General features: G+C 41.4%; 1 protein-coding gene across 2 annotated transcripts in view; it reads left to right on the top strand.

Moving 5' to 3' along the window:
- The window catches only part of Ptprr (protein tyrosine phosphatase receptor type R), a 225,343-nt gene that overhangs the window by 188,781 nt on the left and 16,739 nt on the right, over positions 1–19,823 (top strand). For both annotated transcript variants that reach the window (XM_021204396.2, XM_029542551.1), the window contains 5 exons: positions 4,851–4,930; positions 5,398–5,535; positions 15,159–15,269; positions 15,810–15,967; positions 19,141–19,254. In XM_021204396.2, coding sequence (XP_021060055.1) covers positions 4,851–4,930; positions 5,398–5,535; positions 15,159–15,269; positions 15,810–15,967; positions 19,141–19,254 — 601 coding nt within the window. The remainder of the gene's footprint in view (positions 1–4,850; positions 4,931–5,397; positions 5,536–15,158; positions 15,270–15,809; positions 15,968–19,140; positions 19,255–19,823) is intronic.

Genomic DNA, 19,823 nt, shown 5'->3' with positions numbered 1-19,823 from the left:
GTGTGTGTGTGTGTGTGCGCGCATACACACACATGCACATTTCTAAAGTATGCCCTGTTTCGTCTATATACTATCAGTACAGAACCAATAGACATGCTAACATGGAAGGAACAAATCTCATGAGGTCGTAACCTTAGGCAAAGATCTACAGGCAACTATGGAACGCTGAGAACAGGAAGAGTAGGCTTGCCCAGGGAAGAGCTCTCCAATTGGTTATCCATTGCCAGACGGTCAGTCCTGCGGTCATACACAATGAAGTCATTTAAAAACAGGGCAAGTTGTTTGAATAGAAACTCTTCATAGATGACCAAGAAGCATAAAAGGTGACCAGTATTATTATCCATTAGAGAGCTCAGAAGCAAAGAGAGACAGCACTTCAGAGCCACCGTGGTTATCATTATGATATAAACAGATGTGATAAAACATTGACAAGGATGCAGAGAAATCAGAACCTGTAAATGTCACTAGTAAGAGTGTAGAGTAGCTGCTCAATTTGCAGTTCCTCAACAGCCAAGCCTTGATGGGAGCTGGGGTCACAACTCATAATAGAGGGTTTGCCTAATATCACAGGACCTTAGCCTTGATTCCTCTTACCACAGAAAAAAGTTATTGTATAAATTATGTGTTGTTATTAATATAAATGACCCAAATAACTACTCCTAAGCATATACTCAGTGAAATGAGACAGGTTCAACCAAAAGTGTACATAAAATATTAATAGTACTATAGTTTATAATAACTAAAAATGTTTCTGAATGACACAAATGCCTGTCAAGAGAGATTGATGGGAAATCAATACTATCAATATGCTTTATATAAACATAAAAAATTGACATGATGAAACACATTTTTATAATTAATACATGTTCATTTTTAAAAAGGAAAAGATATTGACTCCTTCAATAATATTAATTTTATTAGTTTACTGATAAGGTATAAAATAGATTTTCATATTTGTATTAATAGAAACACATTAAAATCAAATAATTAAAGAATTACTATCAATGCTGTATATGGGCCTCCTCCTCTGGCAAAAGTCACCCTCTGGCAAATGCACTTTTAATGAATCAGAATCATAAAGTCTATTTCTTAAGGCATAGTTCATTATCAAAAGATATTTTATTTTTATTTGTGGGTGTAATAATCAGGAGAGAATACAAAGGATCTCTCTCTCTTCCCTAAAAGTTTCTCTAAAATATACCAAGCATTGAGCAATCAGGACTAGTGTCCCACCACAATGATCGTATGTCCTCTGGTTTCAAAGAGTTTTCGGTTTGTTCTGGTTGCTTCGAAGCCCAGCCTTCTCTGTTTCCTGCCACAGATGATATCAGACAACAGCTACAGCGTCTGTGTCGGCTTTTCCATGTCTAGCACTGGGTGGGCGGCTTGGTCCAGGATACCTGTGCTGACAACTGATGTTGCAAATGATGGATTTTCAGTGGAAAGTATCCGCAGTCCAAAAACTCCCATCCTTGTTTCCCAAACAGTAACTCAGAACAGAGAGTTTAGGCAAGCCACACCCTTGGCTCAAAGCATCAGAGAAGACTTTAATGACAGAGAAAGCTGTTCTCTGTGGCTCGTTTTGGACTTTAAGCCATCATAGAATTGAAGTGCTATATAAATTGATAATTAGCAAACGATCGGGACTTTAAATATCATGATTGCCTTTTGGTTGGAAGTGTGTCGATAGACGTATGTACTGCTAAGGCTATCTGGGTTTGTGGATTTGTGGGTAAGCAAGAGTCGGTTGAATTGTTGCTATTTCTAGCAGTGTCTAGCTTAGAACAGGCTAAGAAGTAGATTAAGGGGCAAAAGTCAAGTTTGGGTCAAATTGTCTTGCAGTGTAAACAAATATTAGAGGTAAATGCTCTCTCCCAAATCACAGAAGGAACAAGCGAAGGCCCAACGCGCACCAGCATGGAGGGGTGACACACAGCTGACATGTGTAATAATGCAACATATATTTAGTTATTTATATAAATGTAAAGCAAGATATACACAAAACTACAGAGCCCCGTTTGCTCTGGCCACTGTTTCCTACTTAAAATGGTAATATGTAGTAAGACTTCTCAATAGTGTTTTCCATATAGGTGAGATTTATATGACATGCGTATACGAGGTAGATACGCAAGTGAACCACTCACTAAATAGATGAGATTTATATGACATGCTTATTATAAGGTAGATACGCAAGCAAGTGAACCACTCACTAAAGCAACAACTTCTGTAGCTAAAACAAGATGCTAGAGTTAGGTGTTATTCCCACTCTTAGGAAAATCTTAGTGTGTAGAGGCTGCTTAATCTTTTTCCCATCATTTCTTTATCCTCCACCCCCAGGGGAAAAAAACAGGGACAACAATACTACACTCTGCATCTACTGAAGACATTCAATGTGCAAATTCACTAGTAGAGTCCTAACTAATAGATTAATAACCAATGTTAGATTCTATTTTTCCTTTCCTACATAAGCAATGGTGAGTCTGTCATTAATTTATCTAGAAAAAAATCCCAGAAAATAAGTAAACACTGTATATAGAGAAGAATCCTGTTTCAAAAGACTACTAAGAGCCCCATTTTCTCTTTTTATTTTCTTGTGGTCCTTACACATGAGCTTACAAATCATCACTATTCTACCTTGCTGATATCAGCTCTCTGCAGCAATAGGAATGTTTTATTTCTGATATAAAAGCCAATTTGTAGCAACTGATCCCTTGCAGTACCAGTAATGTAACTTAGGACTGTACTCAACATTTTGTCTTACTCTAGTTAACTAAATGTAAGTAGCCTCCGGTGGCTAGGGGCTACCATATTGGACGATGTGGTCTCTTTTACAGTAAAGTCCAAGATGAGTTATGAACACCTTGGCTCTGTAACCAGCCATGCCCTTTCCTCTACCCATCCTATTCTCACTCACTAGCTTTGCTCAGGACCCACAGGAATACACCTTTCCCCATCTTGCCATTTCTCTTTCCATAGAGCCTTGAATGTATTTCTGCCTGAAAGGAAAAATCCTAAGCATACAGTCACCTTTGATAAAGTGTATTTTATGTCTCTTAAAATATTGATCCAGTTTCATTGCATCTGGTAAACAGAGAACTCGAGATCACAGTGGGTATTTTAGTGAAATTGGGATAGACTCATAAACATAGACGTGGTACAAGAAATCTATGATTCTGTTCAATAATGTTTAGGAGGTGCCCTCTCTTGTCTTGTTTGCTAAGGAAATAAAACTGAGAAAATCAAAAGTAACATTTGAACTATTCACAATGGGAACTAATTCTAGAATTAAACTCCTTGAGGAGAACCACATATCAAATAGAACTCGTGAAGGGTGTAGAAATGAGTCAAATGTGGCCTCTGACCTCAAGGGTCTTGCCACAACCCATGGAGGACAGGCAGAAATGTCAGCACTTAAGACAGGTACTAATAAAGTGACAGGTACTAATATAAACGTCAAGGGAACCAGACCAAGAAGTGGATGCTTCATTTTCCCGGAGCAGACCAGACCTTCTGAAAGGTGCATTTGCAGCCCTGAGCCCTGAGGAGGGAGGAACTATCACATATCATAGGCAGAGGAGACAGTGCGGCGTGCAAATGTGTAAAATCTACAAGAGCGCGCCCTTGATGCCGAAGCTTGATCAGAGATGGTGTAGATGAGGATGTAGCTGGCAATGAGGCTGTGGGTATAGATAATTAAAGACTGCTGCACTCCCATGAGTAGAGTTTGGAAATCATCCTTCAGGACTCTACTATGTAAAAGAGCAACCATTAGCCATTTACAGCAAAGTAAGTCCCAAGTTAAAATATAAAATTAAATGAAATTAAAACTTTAATTCCTCAGTTTCTAGTAGCTTCTTTTCAAGTATTCAATATCTTCGTGCAGCTGATGGCTTCGCATGGTCAGTGGCTATGCATGATAGCTAAAAGCAATTTCTCCCAGTTCTAGACTGTGTGTTTATGACTGGGCAGAAGAGGAGAAATTAGTACATTGAGCAATTTAGGGTTGGCCAGCCCAATGTGATCCCGTAGGTATCTGTGTGACCAAGCCATAGAGCCATTTGGTCTTCATTTTAAACTGAAAGGAATACTTCTTCCTACACTGCTTTTTTTTTTTTTTTTTTGTCTTTGAAGGACTTGTTTTTTATTGGATGTGAAGACCCCGCCTTAAGCTTTTGGTTTCTTTTTTAAATATTCACAAATTATAGTCATGCAGAACACAGCTACATGAAACTGGTTTCTGACAATATTATTGCTTACTAAAAGAAACTTCATATATGTACGTATATATTAAATATACTAAAATATCAGTGTTTGAAGTAAGCTGTCTTGACAACTCAGGAAAAAGCTTCCCAGATCTATCTGGTAGCTTAGCCATGTTGTGCATCCAAACCTTCGTGTCTGGTGAAGACCCTGCCGTCTTCCCATGGGATTCAGGCAGCAGCAGGAAGTGCAAAGCAGAAGATCACAGCCTCCGCTTGTACTCCCAGGACCATAAAGTCACACAGATCGCTCTCATTTACAAATGGGAGAGGGCAGCCTGATGCTTCTCTGAAGGAACCGGAGAAAAGCAGGGTTGTAAACGTCAAATCTAAAGAGAAAGAGAAGGGTCCAGGTGAGAGAAGAGTCAAGAATCAGAGCTCCGTTTAAAGATGTGGTGACCTACGTCAGAATCAGGGGTCAATGAGGGCACCAGATGTCACAGACAGGTCAAGAGACGGACACCCGCAGACACTGGGTGAATAGCCTTGAACTTGCACACTTCTCTTAGCTGCGCGTGGTTGCTCTGGAGATTTTTTTTTTTTTTTTTGAAGTAAATCTACTCAATGTGTTCTCTCTGTCTTCCTCCTCAGATCCCCTCAGCAGGGTGTGCTTAAGACCAAAAAATATAACTGATTCACTGAGTACTTACATAAATGCTAACTATATCCGGGTAAGTGACCATACACTTCTCTGGTTAGCAGGCTGACTCACAATTTGGAATGGTTGCTTTTACCTTTTTCCCCCCTAAGAAATGCGCCCCCCCCCCCCAGCTTTGAATCTCTCTCCTTTCCTCAGAATAAAGTGTGCTTTAATTTGGCCGCGAGTGTTTCATGTATATACGTTATAGTCTCACCCATACTGGCAGTAAGTGTTTCGCCCTGAGTGTTCCCTCCTTGGCTGTGAGTCCCTGAGTACAAGCCACATGTGAATGCTCTTATGGGACTGAACTTTGCAACCCTTAGCACCCAATGGCAAGCTGGATTTTCTGGGAAATATCATGTATATGCCTGGTGGGGCTAGGATCAAGGAAGCTGCTTCTGAACTTCCATACCTCCATTATTTTGAAGATCACCCCCCCAAATGTCCACTACAATCTATGAACATAAGCCAATATGTTTGTCTCTTTACTCCAAATAGGGCTATAGTGGTAAGGAGAAAGCCTTCATTGCCACCCAGGGCCCCATGATCAACACTGTGAATGACTTCTGGCAGATGGTTTGGCAAGAAGACAGTCCCGTGATTGTGATGATCACGAAACTCAAAGAGAAAAATGAGGTACGAAGCTTATCCCGGCCCTGAGTGTTCTACGCGTTACTTCTATCATAGGAGAGATGTGGACCAAATGAGATGTACTTACAAAATGTTTATATAAGATAGGCAAAGGCATCAAATGACAAGGTCACTTTACACCTCCAGCAAATGATAATCGGTACTGGTCCAGGAGTGACAACCTTCCTCCAGGCAAGTTAACATATATGGTATCCGTGTATCTAATTTGCACACATATCTCTCGATAAAAAACATAAAGGGAAAGGAAATAAAAATTATTACAAAACAGGTAATTTTTATTTATTAGCAGGTACAATTTGGGTTAGTGGCACTTGTATGTATCAGTAAATAATGAAGCTCACTTCTATGGGTAATTTTAACTTCCTAGTGGGAGAAACACAATAAATCTGTTAATAACTGCGTAGTGGAAGAGATGGGTGCTGCTGGATGCTAACCAGACCAGAATAAGGGATTGGCCTGTGCTGGGCAGTGGAATGAGGGAGGGGTGGTGACAACACGAAATGGGGGGAGGGGGGCAAGTAGGGACTTCTTAGGAAAATGAGGCTGAAAGAAACAGTGGAGAGAAGTAATAAAAATCAAACAACTTTTCTAATATCCTTAGAGCAAGAAATTCAGTGTTAAAGCTGTGGCCCAGTTCTTCCTCCCAGCCCTGTGCTCCCAGAAAGAAGACCCAGATTCAAAATATAATTACAGATACCTTGGTCATATAGCCAGGCTCATCTCTGATAGAATCATAACTAAAACAACCCCATTATTTTAACCTACATTTTACCACATAGCTGGTTGCCATGGATCCATCTCCTCACATCTTCCCAGGTGACTCTTCCCAGAATCCTTTCTGCCTCCCGGATGTCCCACATCTATTTCCTGTCTAAACCATAGGCTGTAGACTTTCTAATTGACAGGTGATATAGCCAAACAATACACAAGATACTCTACAATCCAAAATCCAGACAAAGGTAGGTTTGTTTCCACACTGGCCATCTTTTCTGAGGATTTACCTTGCAGAATGACTTAGTCTCTTATTTCACAACTTGAGCAGTTCCTGAAGGCCGCCATCCCCGGTGCTGCTATGTGTGTTGGCCGTCTTGCTGAAATAACTGATACCTTGACTTCTGTTAATGTTTGTTTTCTTGTCAAAATTATTACACCATTTAGGAAAACTCAGATTTCTCTCTTTTTTTATTTTTTCTTTTTCTGAGTTGTAAGTTCACACACATACTTTTGCAACTACTTGAGAGAGTCCAAGCCCACAAAACTTAAAAACTTTTAAAAGTTTGCTGTTTTCTTCCATTTTTGCTATAATAAATGAACTATGCCCTAGAAAATAGTATGTTTTTACCAACAAGTAAAGCTCTATGTGCTACCCTTAATGTTTCTGTGCATCCCATATGAAGCCTAGGATGGCACAGTAGAAATAAACCCAACCGATCGTCTCGACCTTTGTGCATACAGTCTGTTGACACATTAACTCACTGGCAATTCGTGAACAGTTGGTTAAGGCACATCTTCAGCTTTGTGGTAGAAAGGATTCTTCAAGTTTCAAAGGTGTATCCTCTAAATGTGCACATATGTGGATGTAGAGAATTTATATAATATGGTAGCTGGTTCCACTACGACCCAAGCATACTGGGCAAACTATGGGCACACAGAGCAAAACTCTAAAAACCTAAAGGAATTTCCAAAAATTTAATGAGAGCTGTAAACCAGAGAAGTACTAATCGCTTATGTGTTAGTGACCTGCAGGATTGAGAGACAAATCTGAGCTTACAGGAGCCGGAAATTACAGTGCGAGCTCCTGTAAGGGATGCAACATAGGAAAAGCCTAAGTGAGCCACACAGGTGAATCAGTCTGTCTGCAGAAATAAGACTCTGAGAGCAAGTGAATTTGTCCAAATCTGGCTTTCTTGTTTTGATTAAAAAACATCCATTGATTATTCAAAACTGGGGAAGCTCAGACCTTAAAAACCAGAAAATGCCAGGAGGAGCAATCAGCATGGCCTGGATAGCATCGTTCTATGCACTTTATAAAAACAAAAGCAACAACTTGGTAATAGAGAATCTATTGCGCACGCGTGTGTGTGTGTGTGTGTGTGTGTGTGTGTGTGTGTGTGTGTATCCACTATGTGTGGGTCCATTCTAGATCTACACATATACCTCATAGAACTTCCAGAAACTAAAAAGGAACCAAACATGCACTCACAAGTCAAAATTATGAGACGCACAAGTAAATAAAACAAATAAATAAATAAGAAAAATTAGAACAACCAGAAATACATCCACAAGAAGTTAAAATACTAGAAATTAAAAATGTAGGATTTACTAAAATAAGGTGGCATGTAAAGCACAAAACAAATTTCTGAGAAAGTAACTTGTTAGTACACACACACACAGAGAGAGAGAGAGAGAGAGAGAGAGAGAGAGAGAGAGAGAGAGACTATGAAGATTTGCAGTCAAACCAACTAAAAGGCGCAGAAGTAAATAAACATAAGACACTAAAGACCTCCCTAGCCAGGTTTATAAGTTAAGATGCAGGTGAATAAATAATTGGTAAATTAGAAAGTAAAACTAAAGAAATTACTCAAGATAAAAACATGGGGCTCGGAGGGTAAGCTTAATGTCACAGATGCATTTAATTGCTGCATTAGAAGAGGAAAGCAGTGTGAAAGAACAGTAATATTTGTAGAAATCATAGCGTGTGAGTAACAGCTCATGAAAGACTCAAGTCTCGTACTTGAAAATGTACAATATATCTCAGGCTGGATGAGAAAAAAAAATCAACAGCCAATACATCCACAGAGCTGGAAGGCACCAATGAGATGACGTTCACAGCCAGGGGAACTAGCATAACTTCCCAGTAGCATCAAGGACACACAGAGACAGACAGACAGACAAATGGACATGGATGGATGGATGGATGGATGGATGGATGGATGGATGGATGGATGGGCTAGTGGATGGGTGGATGAATGGATGGGTGGGTGGATGGATGGATGGATAGACAGACACACAACTACTCCAGAGAACACTGACAACTCCAAGACCAACAAATGTATCAGTTAGGTTTAAAGGTGGGAAACATTTCACACAAAGACTGAAGAGAGCACAGGGCCAACAGACTTATGTCAAAAGACCTATGTAAGAGGTACTGAATAGAGAAGCTTAATGCAGGAAAAAAAAAAAAGACTCCTGGTCAGGCAAGATACCTGTGGGGATGGGGGTGGATCCTAATATCCTGAATCTATTCCCCAGAATCCACAGTGCAAGAGAGCACTGATTCCCAAAGGTTGTCCTCTGACCTCCATATGTGCATGCCCACACTGACATACACACACACACACACACACACACATACACACACATATGTACACACACAGAGACATACCAAATAAAATACTTTTAAAAGGACTCCAAAGTAATAAAAAATATTAAGCCAGCAACATAAGTCATGGGGGTAGAGATAAAACCCTGGACAATCATGTACAAGACCTAGTAACAGAAATTACAAATGTATAAACAATTCTCATGATATGATTGGTGTCTTAGAACACATTCATATGCTGTGATTTGTTCCTTTTAGTCTTTGAATATCCCACAGATTTGTACGGTCTATGCTGACCGTATCTACCCAGCTGCTATCTTCCTCCAGGTCCCTAGCACCTGCCAAATCCAGCATTTCCGGGCAGGAACTAAGGTTGATAGTCAGAGAGCATTTTTTTTTAATTATTTTATTTATTTACATTTCAAATATTGTCCCCCTTCCCAGTCCCCGCCCACATGCCCCCCACCCCATCCCCCAGCCCCTTTGCCTCTAAGGGAGATCATATTTTAAGCATTGTAGTTACCTAAAGCATTTCAGAAAAACTTACTATGAGCAACTGGGACTGTATCAAAGACCCAGTGAATGGCTGCCCTTCATTAACCCCAACACCATGGCTGCCATTCTCCCAGAACTGCCCAGGCTCCTACTGTAAAGTGCTACAGTGTTCCTCCCCTGAGGATGCACAGGCTCTCTCTCCACCCTGTGCCTGCAAGAGAGAACCTCCTTTCAAGTTTAATTTTTTGGTACCGTTCTCAGATTCCACTGTGCCCACAGGAGAACTGTGTGGATCTGGGGTAAGCCAGGATGCCTTTTCAAAAATAATTCTCACACTGAATTGTTGTTGAGGATTTTGTTTTTCTCTTTGGCTGCAAAATTCACATGGAGATGTACTTTATTGGGTGTTGTTGTTGTTTTTACCATTTGGTCTCTTATCCTCTTTTAATACTTGAGATACACTCCCAGGGACATGAAAATTGAATGTGTTATATATTTGCTGTGTAATCTGCTACTTGTTTATTTCCTGTAGGCAGTCATAATTCCAAAAGTACATGACATGTTTTTAGCCATTCCTTCACTGTTGGATTAAAATAAAACTCCTTCATGCCCAGGCTCCTCAGGGACACACATGTAATATCATATAGGAAACACTAATGTTTTACAGAGCAGCATAACACCGAGAAGCCTGCTTTAGAGGAATATGCTGCAAGTCCACAGCCCCAGGAAGATGCTGGTTACTGAACACTGGCCAGCTCTCAATTGTGTTCGGTGTCATTGTTTAAAATAGACAAAACTCATTTCCTCCAGAGAATGCAGAGGCGGACGTATCTTTAGAAGTTCCCACGCTTCATATGTTTATAACTGTTTACTTTCTAACAAATACAGGAGTGCATGATCACCATCTTCTTTTTAGTAATCCCAATAATCTTTTCTTTTTTACAATGTGGGCATAAACAAATAAATAATAATAAAAAAATCTAGAACTGAAAAAGAAGTTCTTATAATGAAAGAGACCTAGGCTGCAGGCAATTTTGAGTTCTTTCATTTTTTTTTTAAATGAAATGAAGAGAATTACTTATGTAATAAAATAATACTGAAAACAGGGCTCAAATTCTTTTAACATGAATTACTGTATTCCTAGAGAGTATAACTGTAATCAAAGGATCAAAACAGGCAGGTGATGGAGAGTATAGATGTAGCTCAGTGTGGGAGTGATTGCTTAGAATGTGTAGACCCTGGGGATGCAGGACCTAGGAAGAAAGAAAGGAAGGCGGGAGAGAGGGAAGGAGGGAGAGAAAGGGAAAGAAAGAAAGAAAGAAAGAGAAATACAGAAAGACAGACAGAAAGAGGAGAAAGAAAAGAAAGAGCAGAAGGAAGAAAGAAAAAGAGGAAGAGAGAGAGAAGGGAGGGAGGGAGGGAAGGAGGAATAGGGGGAGGGGAGGGGGAGGGGAAGACAAAATGGCAGACAGAGAGTTCTGTTTAAATTTACTGTGATGAGTCCTGCCTATAGTCTCAGCCCTTGAAAAGGATCACAAGGTCAAGGTCCCCTCAAGCTGTATAGTGCAACCTTGTCTCAGAAAAGAAAATGCTTACAATCTCCCTGTGAGTCAAACAAAGTTCTCAGACAGCTCTGAACGTCACTCAGTGTAGCTCCCTCTTGAACTGGGAGAGAAAAGCAGGAAATGTCCACGGCCCCGCGGAGCACACGGAGTCCCGAGCTGAGCCCTGTCTGATGTCAGTGGCTCTGCCGTGGTGTACTGAGTGTGTAAGTGCAGTAGGAGCATCACCACAACCGTGGAGTTGGAGTGAGGGGCGACTGACCTTCCCTGGGATAGACTTAGCACATGCTAGATGGCAAAACTTCTCGGAGGGAAGACGTCATTAGGTAGAGCCTGCAAGTTAGCATGGGATAGGAGTCATGTTCTAATCAGACTTGGCTAATGGGGGGAGCCCATAGCCACAGGCATACCTACTGATATAGTAGCAGCCCACAGAAGGAAGGAGCGCTAGAAGATAAACAGCCTCCTACTGGTCACAGAAAGCAATGCCATGCAGAATTGATCTTTGCTGGAGTGAGTTCCCTGATGGCTTAGCCTCGTATAATACTTCTTTCCAGTATTTAAACGAGGCATGTCTCTTTCTGTACCCCCACACACTTTCGTCAGAGTTACCAGAGTGACTTGAGTTTTACGTGTGCACGCTATTGTTGTTGATAAGTTCGCTTATCCAGCCATGGCAAACAGTTTAACGTCAGTGACCCATAGAGGGGTCACATGTTAACTTCCCATCTTTCATTTCCTTTCCTTCTCTGGCTGACAAAATTATACAAAACATTCATTTCAATTAAATATTTTGGTCCAAAAGTTAACACCGTGCCTGAAGTATAATATCTTCCCCAGGAGCCTGGCTAGGGCTGGGAGGATGGTCCAGCCGAGCAACAGCACATGGCTTGCCCGATGTGAGCAATCTAGTAAGCCCGGAGCACAGTGGGAAACCGGAAAGTCAGGAAACAGACCGAAGGGGCGTTTGCCATGAGGATCCAAAGTTCTATTAAAATCTTTGGGTTTCTTCATACAGACTATGGTGAATCCGGGAGGATCTTTTTAATGCAGAGTGCCAATGTAGTATGCACATTCGGGACACAGTTGACAGAGGATCTAGGGTTTGGATTTGGAAAACTCGGAGAGAAGCAAGGTAGAAAGCTGCAGCAATAGTGTGGACAAGAAATATTGAGGCACTGAACTGAGGCAGGGTCAGAGTCTTGAGAAATGGAGGTAGAAGGTGTTCCAGAGCTGAGAGCCACAGGACTTTGTCTTGATTGAAGGTGAGAAAGATAAAGAGTCAGGTTTAGAACGCTGGTGGGTGGTGGTGGTGTGAGCCCAGATTAGGGAAATGAGAGGAAATTATGAGGGGAGAAAATGAACTTTGCATTTCAAGTATGAAGTTCGGGGAGTACCAGAAACTGGTACTTGGAATGACAGTTCTAGAACTCTGTATGGGCAAGAGATGGAAATGGGATGCATGCTAAGAGAAGACACGGGAAGGCTTAGAACTGACATAAAGAGAAGAGGGTGTCTGTATCCCACTCTGTGTTATACTTTCAACATCATGAGCATGCTCTTTGTCATAATTCATCAAAGCATTGCTTTTAACAACTACTAAAATCCTAGTGTGTGGATATATCCAAACTCATGCAGTTATTTAGTTATGAATAGATATTTAAGTTGCTCTGATTTTTTTGACCACATTTCTAACTAATGTGTCATCAAGATATTCACAGATATGAAATTACCTGACTAAAAAGACAATAAAGTTTTGAAGAAACACATTACAGTTAAGAATACTATAGAAAAAGCCACAAGCATAAAAGAACTTGCCCAACTGCTCAATGAAATTTCAGAAATTGAGAGTCACAAAAGAGGAACATAAACATTGTACACAAGGATGTACATCACAAAAAAAAGTATGCATTCGGTAAACCAAGAAGATTTAAAAAGTTACATATGGTTTTCCTATGATAGAATGATGTGGGGGACACAGGCCGTCTTAGAGAAATGTGTTGCAGTGAGAGGTTCTTGGTTTGGTTATGTCTTCTACTTGTTCTGTTTGTTTTAGTCTTTTGAGTCAGGATACCCCTAGGTAGCCCAGGCTAGCCTCAAATTCACAAACATCTTCCCTTGGCCTTCTGAGTATTGAGAGTTGTAGGGAATAATCTCCTGTGTGCTGTGTGGAAGCATCACCTGTCAGTTAAAGTCAGATGGCCAATAAGCTGCGGCAGGATGAGAAGGTGGGACATTTGGCAGAGAGGATCTCTGGGAAAGAGGCATGGGAATTTCGCCACCTGGACTTGCAGGAACTCAGATGTATGAAACTGAGGACAAATAACTAGCCACGTGACAGACGTAAAATAGTATAAATGGGCTTATATAAGTTGTGAGGTAGTCAGGAAACAAGCCTAACTGAGATGGTCTCCACTTCACTGCAAAGGGTAGAAATGTGAAGACTTGGGGCTGGAGAAATGACTCCGCAGTTAAGAGCATTGACTGCTCTTCTGAAGGTCCTAAGTTCAAATCCCAGCAACCACATGGTGGCTCACAACCATCCATAATGAGATCTGATGCCCTCTTCTGGTGTGTCTGAAGACAGCTACAGTGTACTTACAAATAATAATAAATAAATCTTTTTTAAAAAAATGTGAAGACTTGTGAGTTTATTATAGCAGGTGAGAGAAGCCACTGCACCTGATGGCAGGTTTTCTTCCTGGCACTTGAATGTCACTGGCACGATAAGGCCCCGAGGTGTGTTTCTCACATAGTGTGTGTCTTCCCTTTAATTCTGCAAACTTATGAACACTTTGCTGGAATTTCGAATGTGTCTGTTTCTAGGTTTCTTCAAATATCCATACAGCTTCACTATACATGTGAAGCATCAAATATCCAAGGTATATAAGACCCTAAATGATGGTAATAGGTAAAAAAGAATTTCTACATAAATGTGTATATGTTTGGGGAATTATCACTCAGGATCATAGAAACAAGGGGGACAGAGAGATGGCTCAGTGGTTAAAGGAGCATAGAAACAAGGGGGACAGAGAGATGGCTCAAGGGTTAAAGGCGCATAGAAACAAGGGGACAGAGAGATGGCTCAGTGGTTAAAGGAGCATAGAAACAAGGGGGACAGAGAGATGGCTCAATGGTTAAAGGCGTGTGCCGTTCTTCCAGAGGACCAGAGCTCAGTTTCCAGCACTCACATTAGGTGACATGCCTATAACTCAAGCTCCAGTGAATTGGACGTCCTCGTCTGGACTTCACTGGCACCCACACTTCTGTGAGTGCACCTATGTGTAGGCACATGCACACAAGTACACCGAGTAAGCATAAGCATCATTTTTTACAAAGCGTAGCAACGACAGCTGGTAAGAAGAGTGAGCTGGTAGAGCGCTTGCCTCCCACCACTGACATCCACACATGAGCCATGGCATGTGTACACCTCACATGCATACACACATAACGCAAAATAAACATGTAATAATGAATCAAAACATAGTAACAGTGACGTGTTTTAACTGCTTACTGTATGCCGAGCTTTGTCCCACGTACTTAGCATGTATGAAGTCATGGGGAAACTGTCCAGAGAATTCAACTGTCCTGCTTATAGTAGAACTAAAATTTGGATCTAGGTCCTCAGAGTCCAAAGTCTGCACTTTAACCACCGTGTTATGCCCTTCTGTTTCCAATATCATTATTATTGGTCCTATTAAGTCCCTTACAGAGGATCCATTATAAAAAACATGTCAGTCACAATTGTGTCCCACATTAATGTCAGGAAGTCTCATACGTGAGAAACATCATCAGACCTGACAAAGGATAATGCTACGTCTGCCTTTCATGCCAGGGGATCTTCGTTCTGTGGGCATCTAACATGTTACAAACATTCCTGTTAGACATGTTGGTTTGAAGTGGCAGGATTTGGTGCTTGGCTCTACTGCTGTGGGAGAAAACATGTCTTATTCCGGTTAGTTATTGAGGTTAAAAATCCTTAAACTCTCATTAGTCTGGGGAAATTTTGCCTGTCATTATGACTGGTATGGAGTTACTCAGAAAGTGTGACAAACACTTATAAAACACAAATTTTATTACAGTCTGGTCTACACATCACAGAGTTCACCTCATCTTTGGATCTTTACAGAATAATAAAGCTGACTTTTGAATTACTTTAATTAAATGGGAAAAAATGGATACCTTTGAAAGAAGAGGGCTACAAAGCTTTGCTGCTCTTTCCCCCACAGAAATGTGTGCTCTACTGGCCAGAAAAGAGAGGGATTTACGGCAAGGTTGAGGTTCTGGTCATCGGTGTGAACGAATGTGATAACTACACCATCCGCAACCTCGTCTTAAAGGTGAGATCATGAGCTGTTGCTGTCTTCACAGTGAGTGAGGGCAGGGGTTACCTTGCTCCTTTCTTAAGCCCTAACAGATACAACGTACGCAACCTAGATAGGACCGAGAGCAAAGGCAAGCTATCCACGTTTCTTGTTGTCCGACACTGATAGCCTATAAAGCAATTGAATTCATGTAAGTGGACATTAAGGATGTTCACTTTGCAGGACGTTGGGGGTTCAGCTACTTTTCACTTAGAGAACATTTCTGACAGCCTCTAGAAGGACCTTAACTAGATCACTACGATGGGTACAGACCCAGACCTGGATTCTCAGAGAGAGAGGACGTGCAGCCTCCCTGTCAGGTCAGGGTGCTCGGTAAAGCGTTCTCAAGGTGAAAGAGTATTTTTTGGAAAGTGTCTAGATTTTTTTTTTCCTACCTAGAAGTTAGCAGCCAGCAAGAGGAGGGAGCCAGAGGAGGCACTTAGTGCTGTCGTGTAGTGTAGGTGCCTTTTAGTTCCACAAGTGAGTAAGTAATTGGGCGATTGTTGCTATTTTCAGCAAGGAAGTCACACCCAACATGTGAAGCACTACTGGTACACCTCCTGGCCAGATCACAAGACTCCAGACAGTGCCCAGCCCCTTCTGCAGCTCATGTTGGATGTGGAAGAAGACAGACTGGCCTCTGAAGGCCGAGGGCCTGTGGTTGTCCACTGCAGGTAAGGCGCGAACCGACCGTCCTGCCAAGCAGCTGCCTGCTCTGTAACTACAGAACAGACAGAAGTCGGGCTTAGCTCCCAGGATGGAACTTAGTAGTAAATTACGTATTGATTTTAAAATGTACTAATATCCTAAGACTTAGCAAAAATGATAGTTACAGAAATGAATGAGAGCTTTGGGGACATTTTTTTTTTTAGCAGACAGCAAACGGATTTCTAGGTGTAAATAAGCGTCTGAGTGAGATCTTACCCCATCATCTGACTTGAAACTCGTTTTTGTTCATTTTTCTCTCCTTGGTCACAGGCATGCTAGGAGCTGCAGATAGCTCTAAGATTTTTTGTTGTTGTTGTTGCTGTTGCTGCTGTTGTTGTTGTTTTAAGAGACTACCTGAACTGTGTCTTGGCAGCACTTAATATTTTAGCAGATTTGGTAAATAGTTAACCATTTTTAGAGATGGCTCATGAAAACAAGCAGCTACTATATGAGGTGGGGAACAGACGAGTGGTCATTTATTTTAAGGAAGACAAAGAACACCCAGGGTGTGGGGACCTTGCAGATAAGGTGACAGCAGTGCCAGTCCACGGGGTTCTTTCTCTTCCTAGGTGGCAGTCCACGAGGTTCTCTTCCTAGTGCCTAGCATGAAGTTTACCTCCCATATCTGGCCTTCCCCCTTGCTTTCCTTCTCAGGTGACCAAAGTAGGTAACTTACATGCATTTCCAGGACGGGCCAGGGGCTCCATATTTTTCCAAATTAATTGACGTTGATGTTTAACTTTCCAAGTGTCCTAAGAAAGGGCTTGATAAAATATGTGATTTTAGATTTCTCTTGTTCTCTTTCTGTCTTGAAACTTTGTGGATTAATTAAAAGTTTTCATTTAAAAAGAAAAGCATTTTTAAAGCCTACTTTCTAGCATTAGACTTTATCCTAAACCCTTGGAGCTAAAGAGGAAACAACCAGTTGGGCATAGTTGAGGACTAGAGCTATCTCCCACCCAAAGTCATTAAGCAGTAAGGATATGTAAGCTGAAAGAGGCACTTCCCCTATAAAATCAAGGGCCTCCTATGATTACTGCTTCTAAGAATGAGGCCCTCTTTGTTCCCTCCACTCTGTATCCAATGTTGACAGTTATCTTTGGCCCTTCTTACAACTCTACTCGCAGTATCTAATCAGTTAGCAGATTGGCTTTCCCTTCAAAGCTTCTCCCGTAATCACACTTCCTGTTCATCCACCCTAGTCCAGACCCTTATGACCTCATCCGTGTAGTTTAGAAGTAGTTGACTAATTGCACACACATACCCTTCTCCCTCGGGCCACTCTGGCCTAGCCTGTGTGCTTCTCTGAGGTGATAGTCCTGAAAATGTTTGCATGACGTACAGTCCATGTTCAAAACTGTTGGCTGGGGTCACATCACCTGGAGCAGCAGGGCTTAGCCTTGACTCTGTGGATACACCACAGGGATGACTGAATCCCTTGGCACTAATGAGCAAGTTTGAATGCATATGTGAGATTCTTGCTGGAAAGTTCCCATCAGATTCTTTTAAATGCTCTTAAAAGTATACGGGATGTAGTTCCTACTCCTTAGCCTCCTGGGTATGATCTTAGTTCCCCTGCCTGGCCCTGTTTCCTGCTTTTCTATTCAAAAACGGTCTTCTGCACTGCAGCTAATCTATTGCCTGTCACAAGTCACGCATTCTGCTTGCATCAATTCTTCCCCAGATTACTGTTTCACCTGGGATCTATGTTCTCATTCATGGTAGACAAAGTACCTGCCCTTCCTAGGACATGGTCCAAATCCTGTTTCTTCAGAGAATCAAAGTCCTTATGGACACTTTGATTAAACGGACCCATTCCTTATAAATGCCATTTTAGTTACATTTGTCTGAAGAAAAACATGCTAAATGTGTGAAATAATTATGATTAAGTAAGGCACATATGGTAGGAACAAACAACAACAACAAAAGATGCAGAGTTTAATCGTTGTTACACTAAGATTTTCTAGTAGCAAGATGAATAGGATAGAGGTTGTGCTTGACCACTGGGGACCAGCACCAGTGCTTGAGTAAAGAGTAAATGATGTCCTTAGTCTGGAACAGTGACCCAAGAAGCTGCACGATGAGCCAATCCAGGAAAAGTTCTGAGAGCTGAAAAGCATCATGGCGCCCCCAGTGATCATGAAATGGAGACACGCTGAGGATGCGAATACGGATGCAAATACTCTACACAAAAGAAAGTATCCATCCCAAAGGCTCAGTTGAGCTAGAAAATAGAAACAAAATGACAGATGGGATGTTGGGGTGAAAGAGGTACAGATGTGGAAGAAGACTTCCTAGGCTAGAAAGCCTTGTAGCTGATGGATAGGTTAGGCTGTTGAGGGAAAGATACCCAGATGTGTCTGCTTAAATATATTGAACATGTGAAATATAGTACCATCAAAAGTTCCACATAGGTAAAATGTGGGGACTTTAGATACAAAGTTGAGAGAAATTTGCATAAAGATAGTGATCAAAAATGAGGGTTGGTTAAGTTGATTCTATACACTCACTATAGATTTGCTAACTAAAGCAGGTAAACGCATAAGTTCCTCAAGACACACAATATTTCTGTTCAGTGATCATCTCAATGTCAATGACCTGAAAATACGTTCCTCTATTTCCATCCTCTCTCCTAAATAGAAATGAATCTTCAGTTACTCACTAGGCGGCAGCATCTAACTGCACCTCCCAGTCAGCCCCCTTCCCAGAATTCCCTCTTGCTCCTGTGGCAGCGCCATCTTTTTTGTCCTTTGGGCCTACGTCTCTCTGACTTTTTGTTTTCCCACTGTTCGTCACAATTGCAATGTGTCTAAATCTTTCCCTTCAACTGCCCATTCCTCGCTGTATTCTTTCTAGAACTTTCTAGAACAATTATACCTGCTCACCATTCTCCCAACCCTTCACCTCCTTCCTCCACACTCATCCTACTTATAATTAAATGAAAAAAAATCTATTTTTTGCCTACCAAGGCTAGGTCACTACTACTCAACTGACTACTTGATTCATATCGGTTTTATCACTGTTATTAGTTATTAGCTATTAGTCTTTGTAGTTTCAAAGTTAAAAGCATACATTTAAGAGAATGACGCTTACTTCACTGTCTTTCCTTATCTCCTCGTTCCTTTTCTTTCCCATTCAGCGCGGGGATAGGGAGAACCGGGTGTTTCATCGCTACATCCATTGGCTGTCAACAATTGAAAGAAGAAGGAGTTGTAGACGCACTAAGTATTGTCTGCCAGCTTCGTGTAGACAGGTACGTGGACCGGGGGTGGCATCCTAGAGACCGTGCCTCTGAGCAGAGCTGACCATCACAACTTCACTTAATCAATATCACTTCATAAACACAACAGCTCTATGATCCTAGATCTCCGTACGAAAGAACAAGCATTGTGTATTAGTTCCACATTTTGTCTATCACGAACAATGATGATATGTAGTTTAGACTGTTTTCAATCCTTTGGAGTATTACTAAACCCCATGTTAATCTTGCTTGTAATTCCCAAGCAGTCAATAGGCAATTTTCTACAAGAATTCTAGTTTTTTTTTTCCATATCCTACCACTTTGTTTTCATTTTTTAAAACTGCAGCAGCCATCCAGTGTGTGAAAGTAGGACAGTCACCCTTGTGATGATCAATATTAAGCTTGAAAACAACACAGAAGAGAAACTTCCTGCCCCACAGCCAACTCTGAGTGGTGAATGGAGAGCTGGAGCGGTGATAGAGATGAAAAGTAGATGCCTTTTAAGAATGGCATGAGAGGCCGGGCGTGGTGGCGCACGCCTTTAATCCCAGCACTTGGGAGGCAGAGGCAGGCGGATTTCT

The sequence above is a fragment of the Mus pahari genome, chromosome 9 (genome assembly GCF_900095145.1).
Source record: "Mus pahari chromosome 9, PAHARI_EIJ_v1.1, whole genome shotgun sequence".
In the NCBI taxonomy this organism is placed as follows: domain Eukaryota; kingdom Metazoa; phylum Chordata; class Mammalia; order Rodentia; family Muridae; genus Mus; species Mus pahari.
Note: the sequence above shows the minus strand (reverse complement) of the source record. Positions and strands in the feature narration are given on the sequence as shown.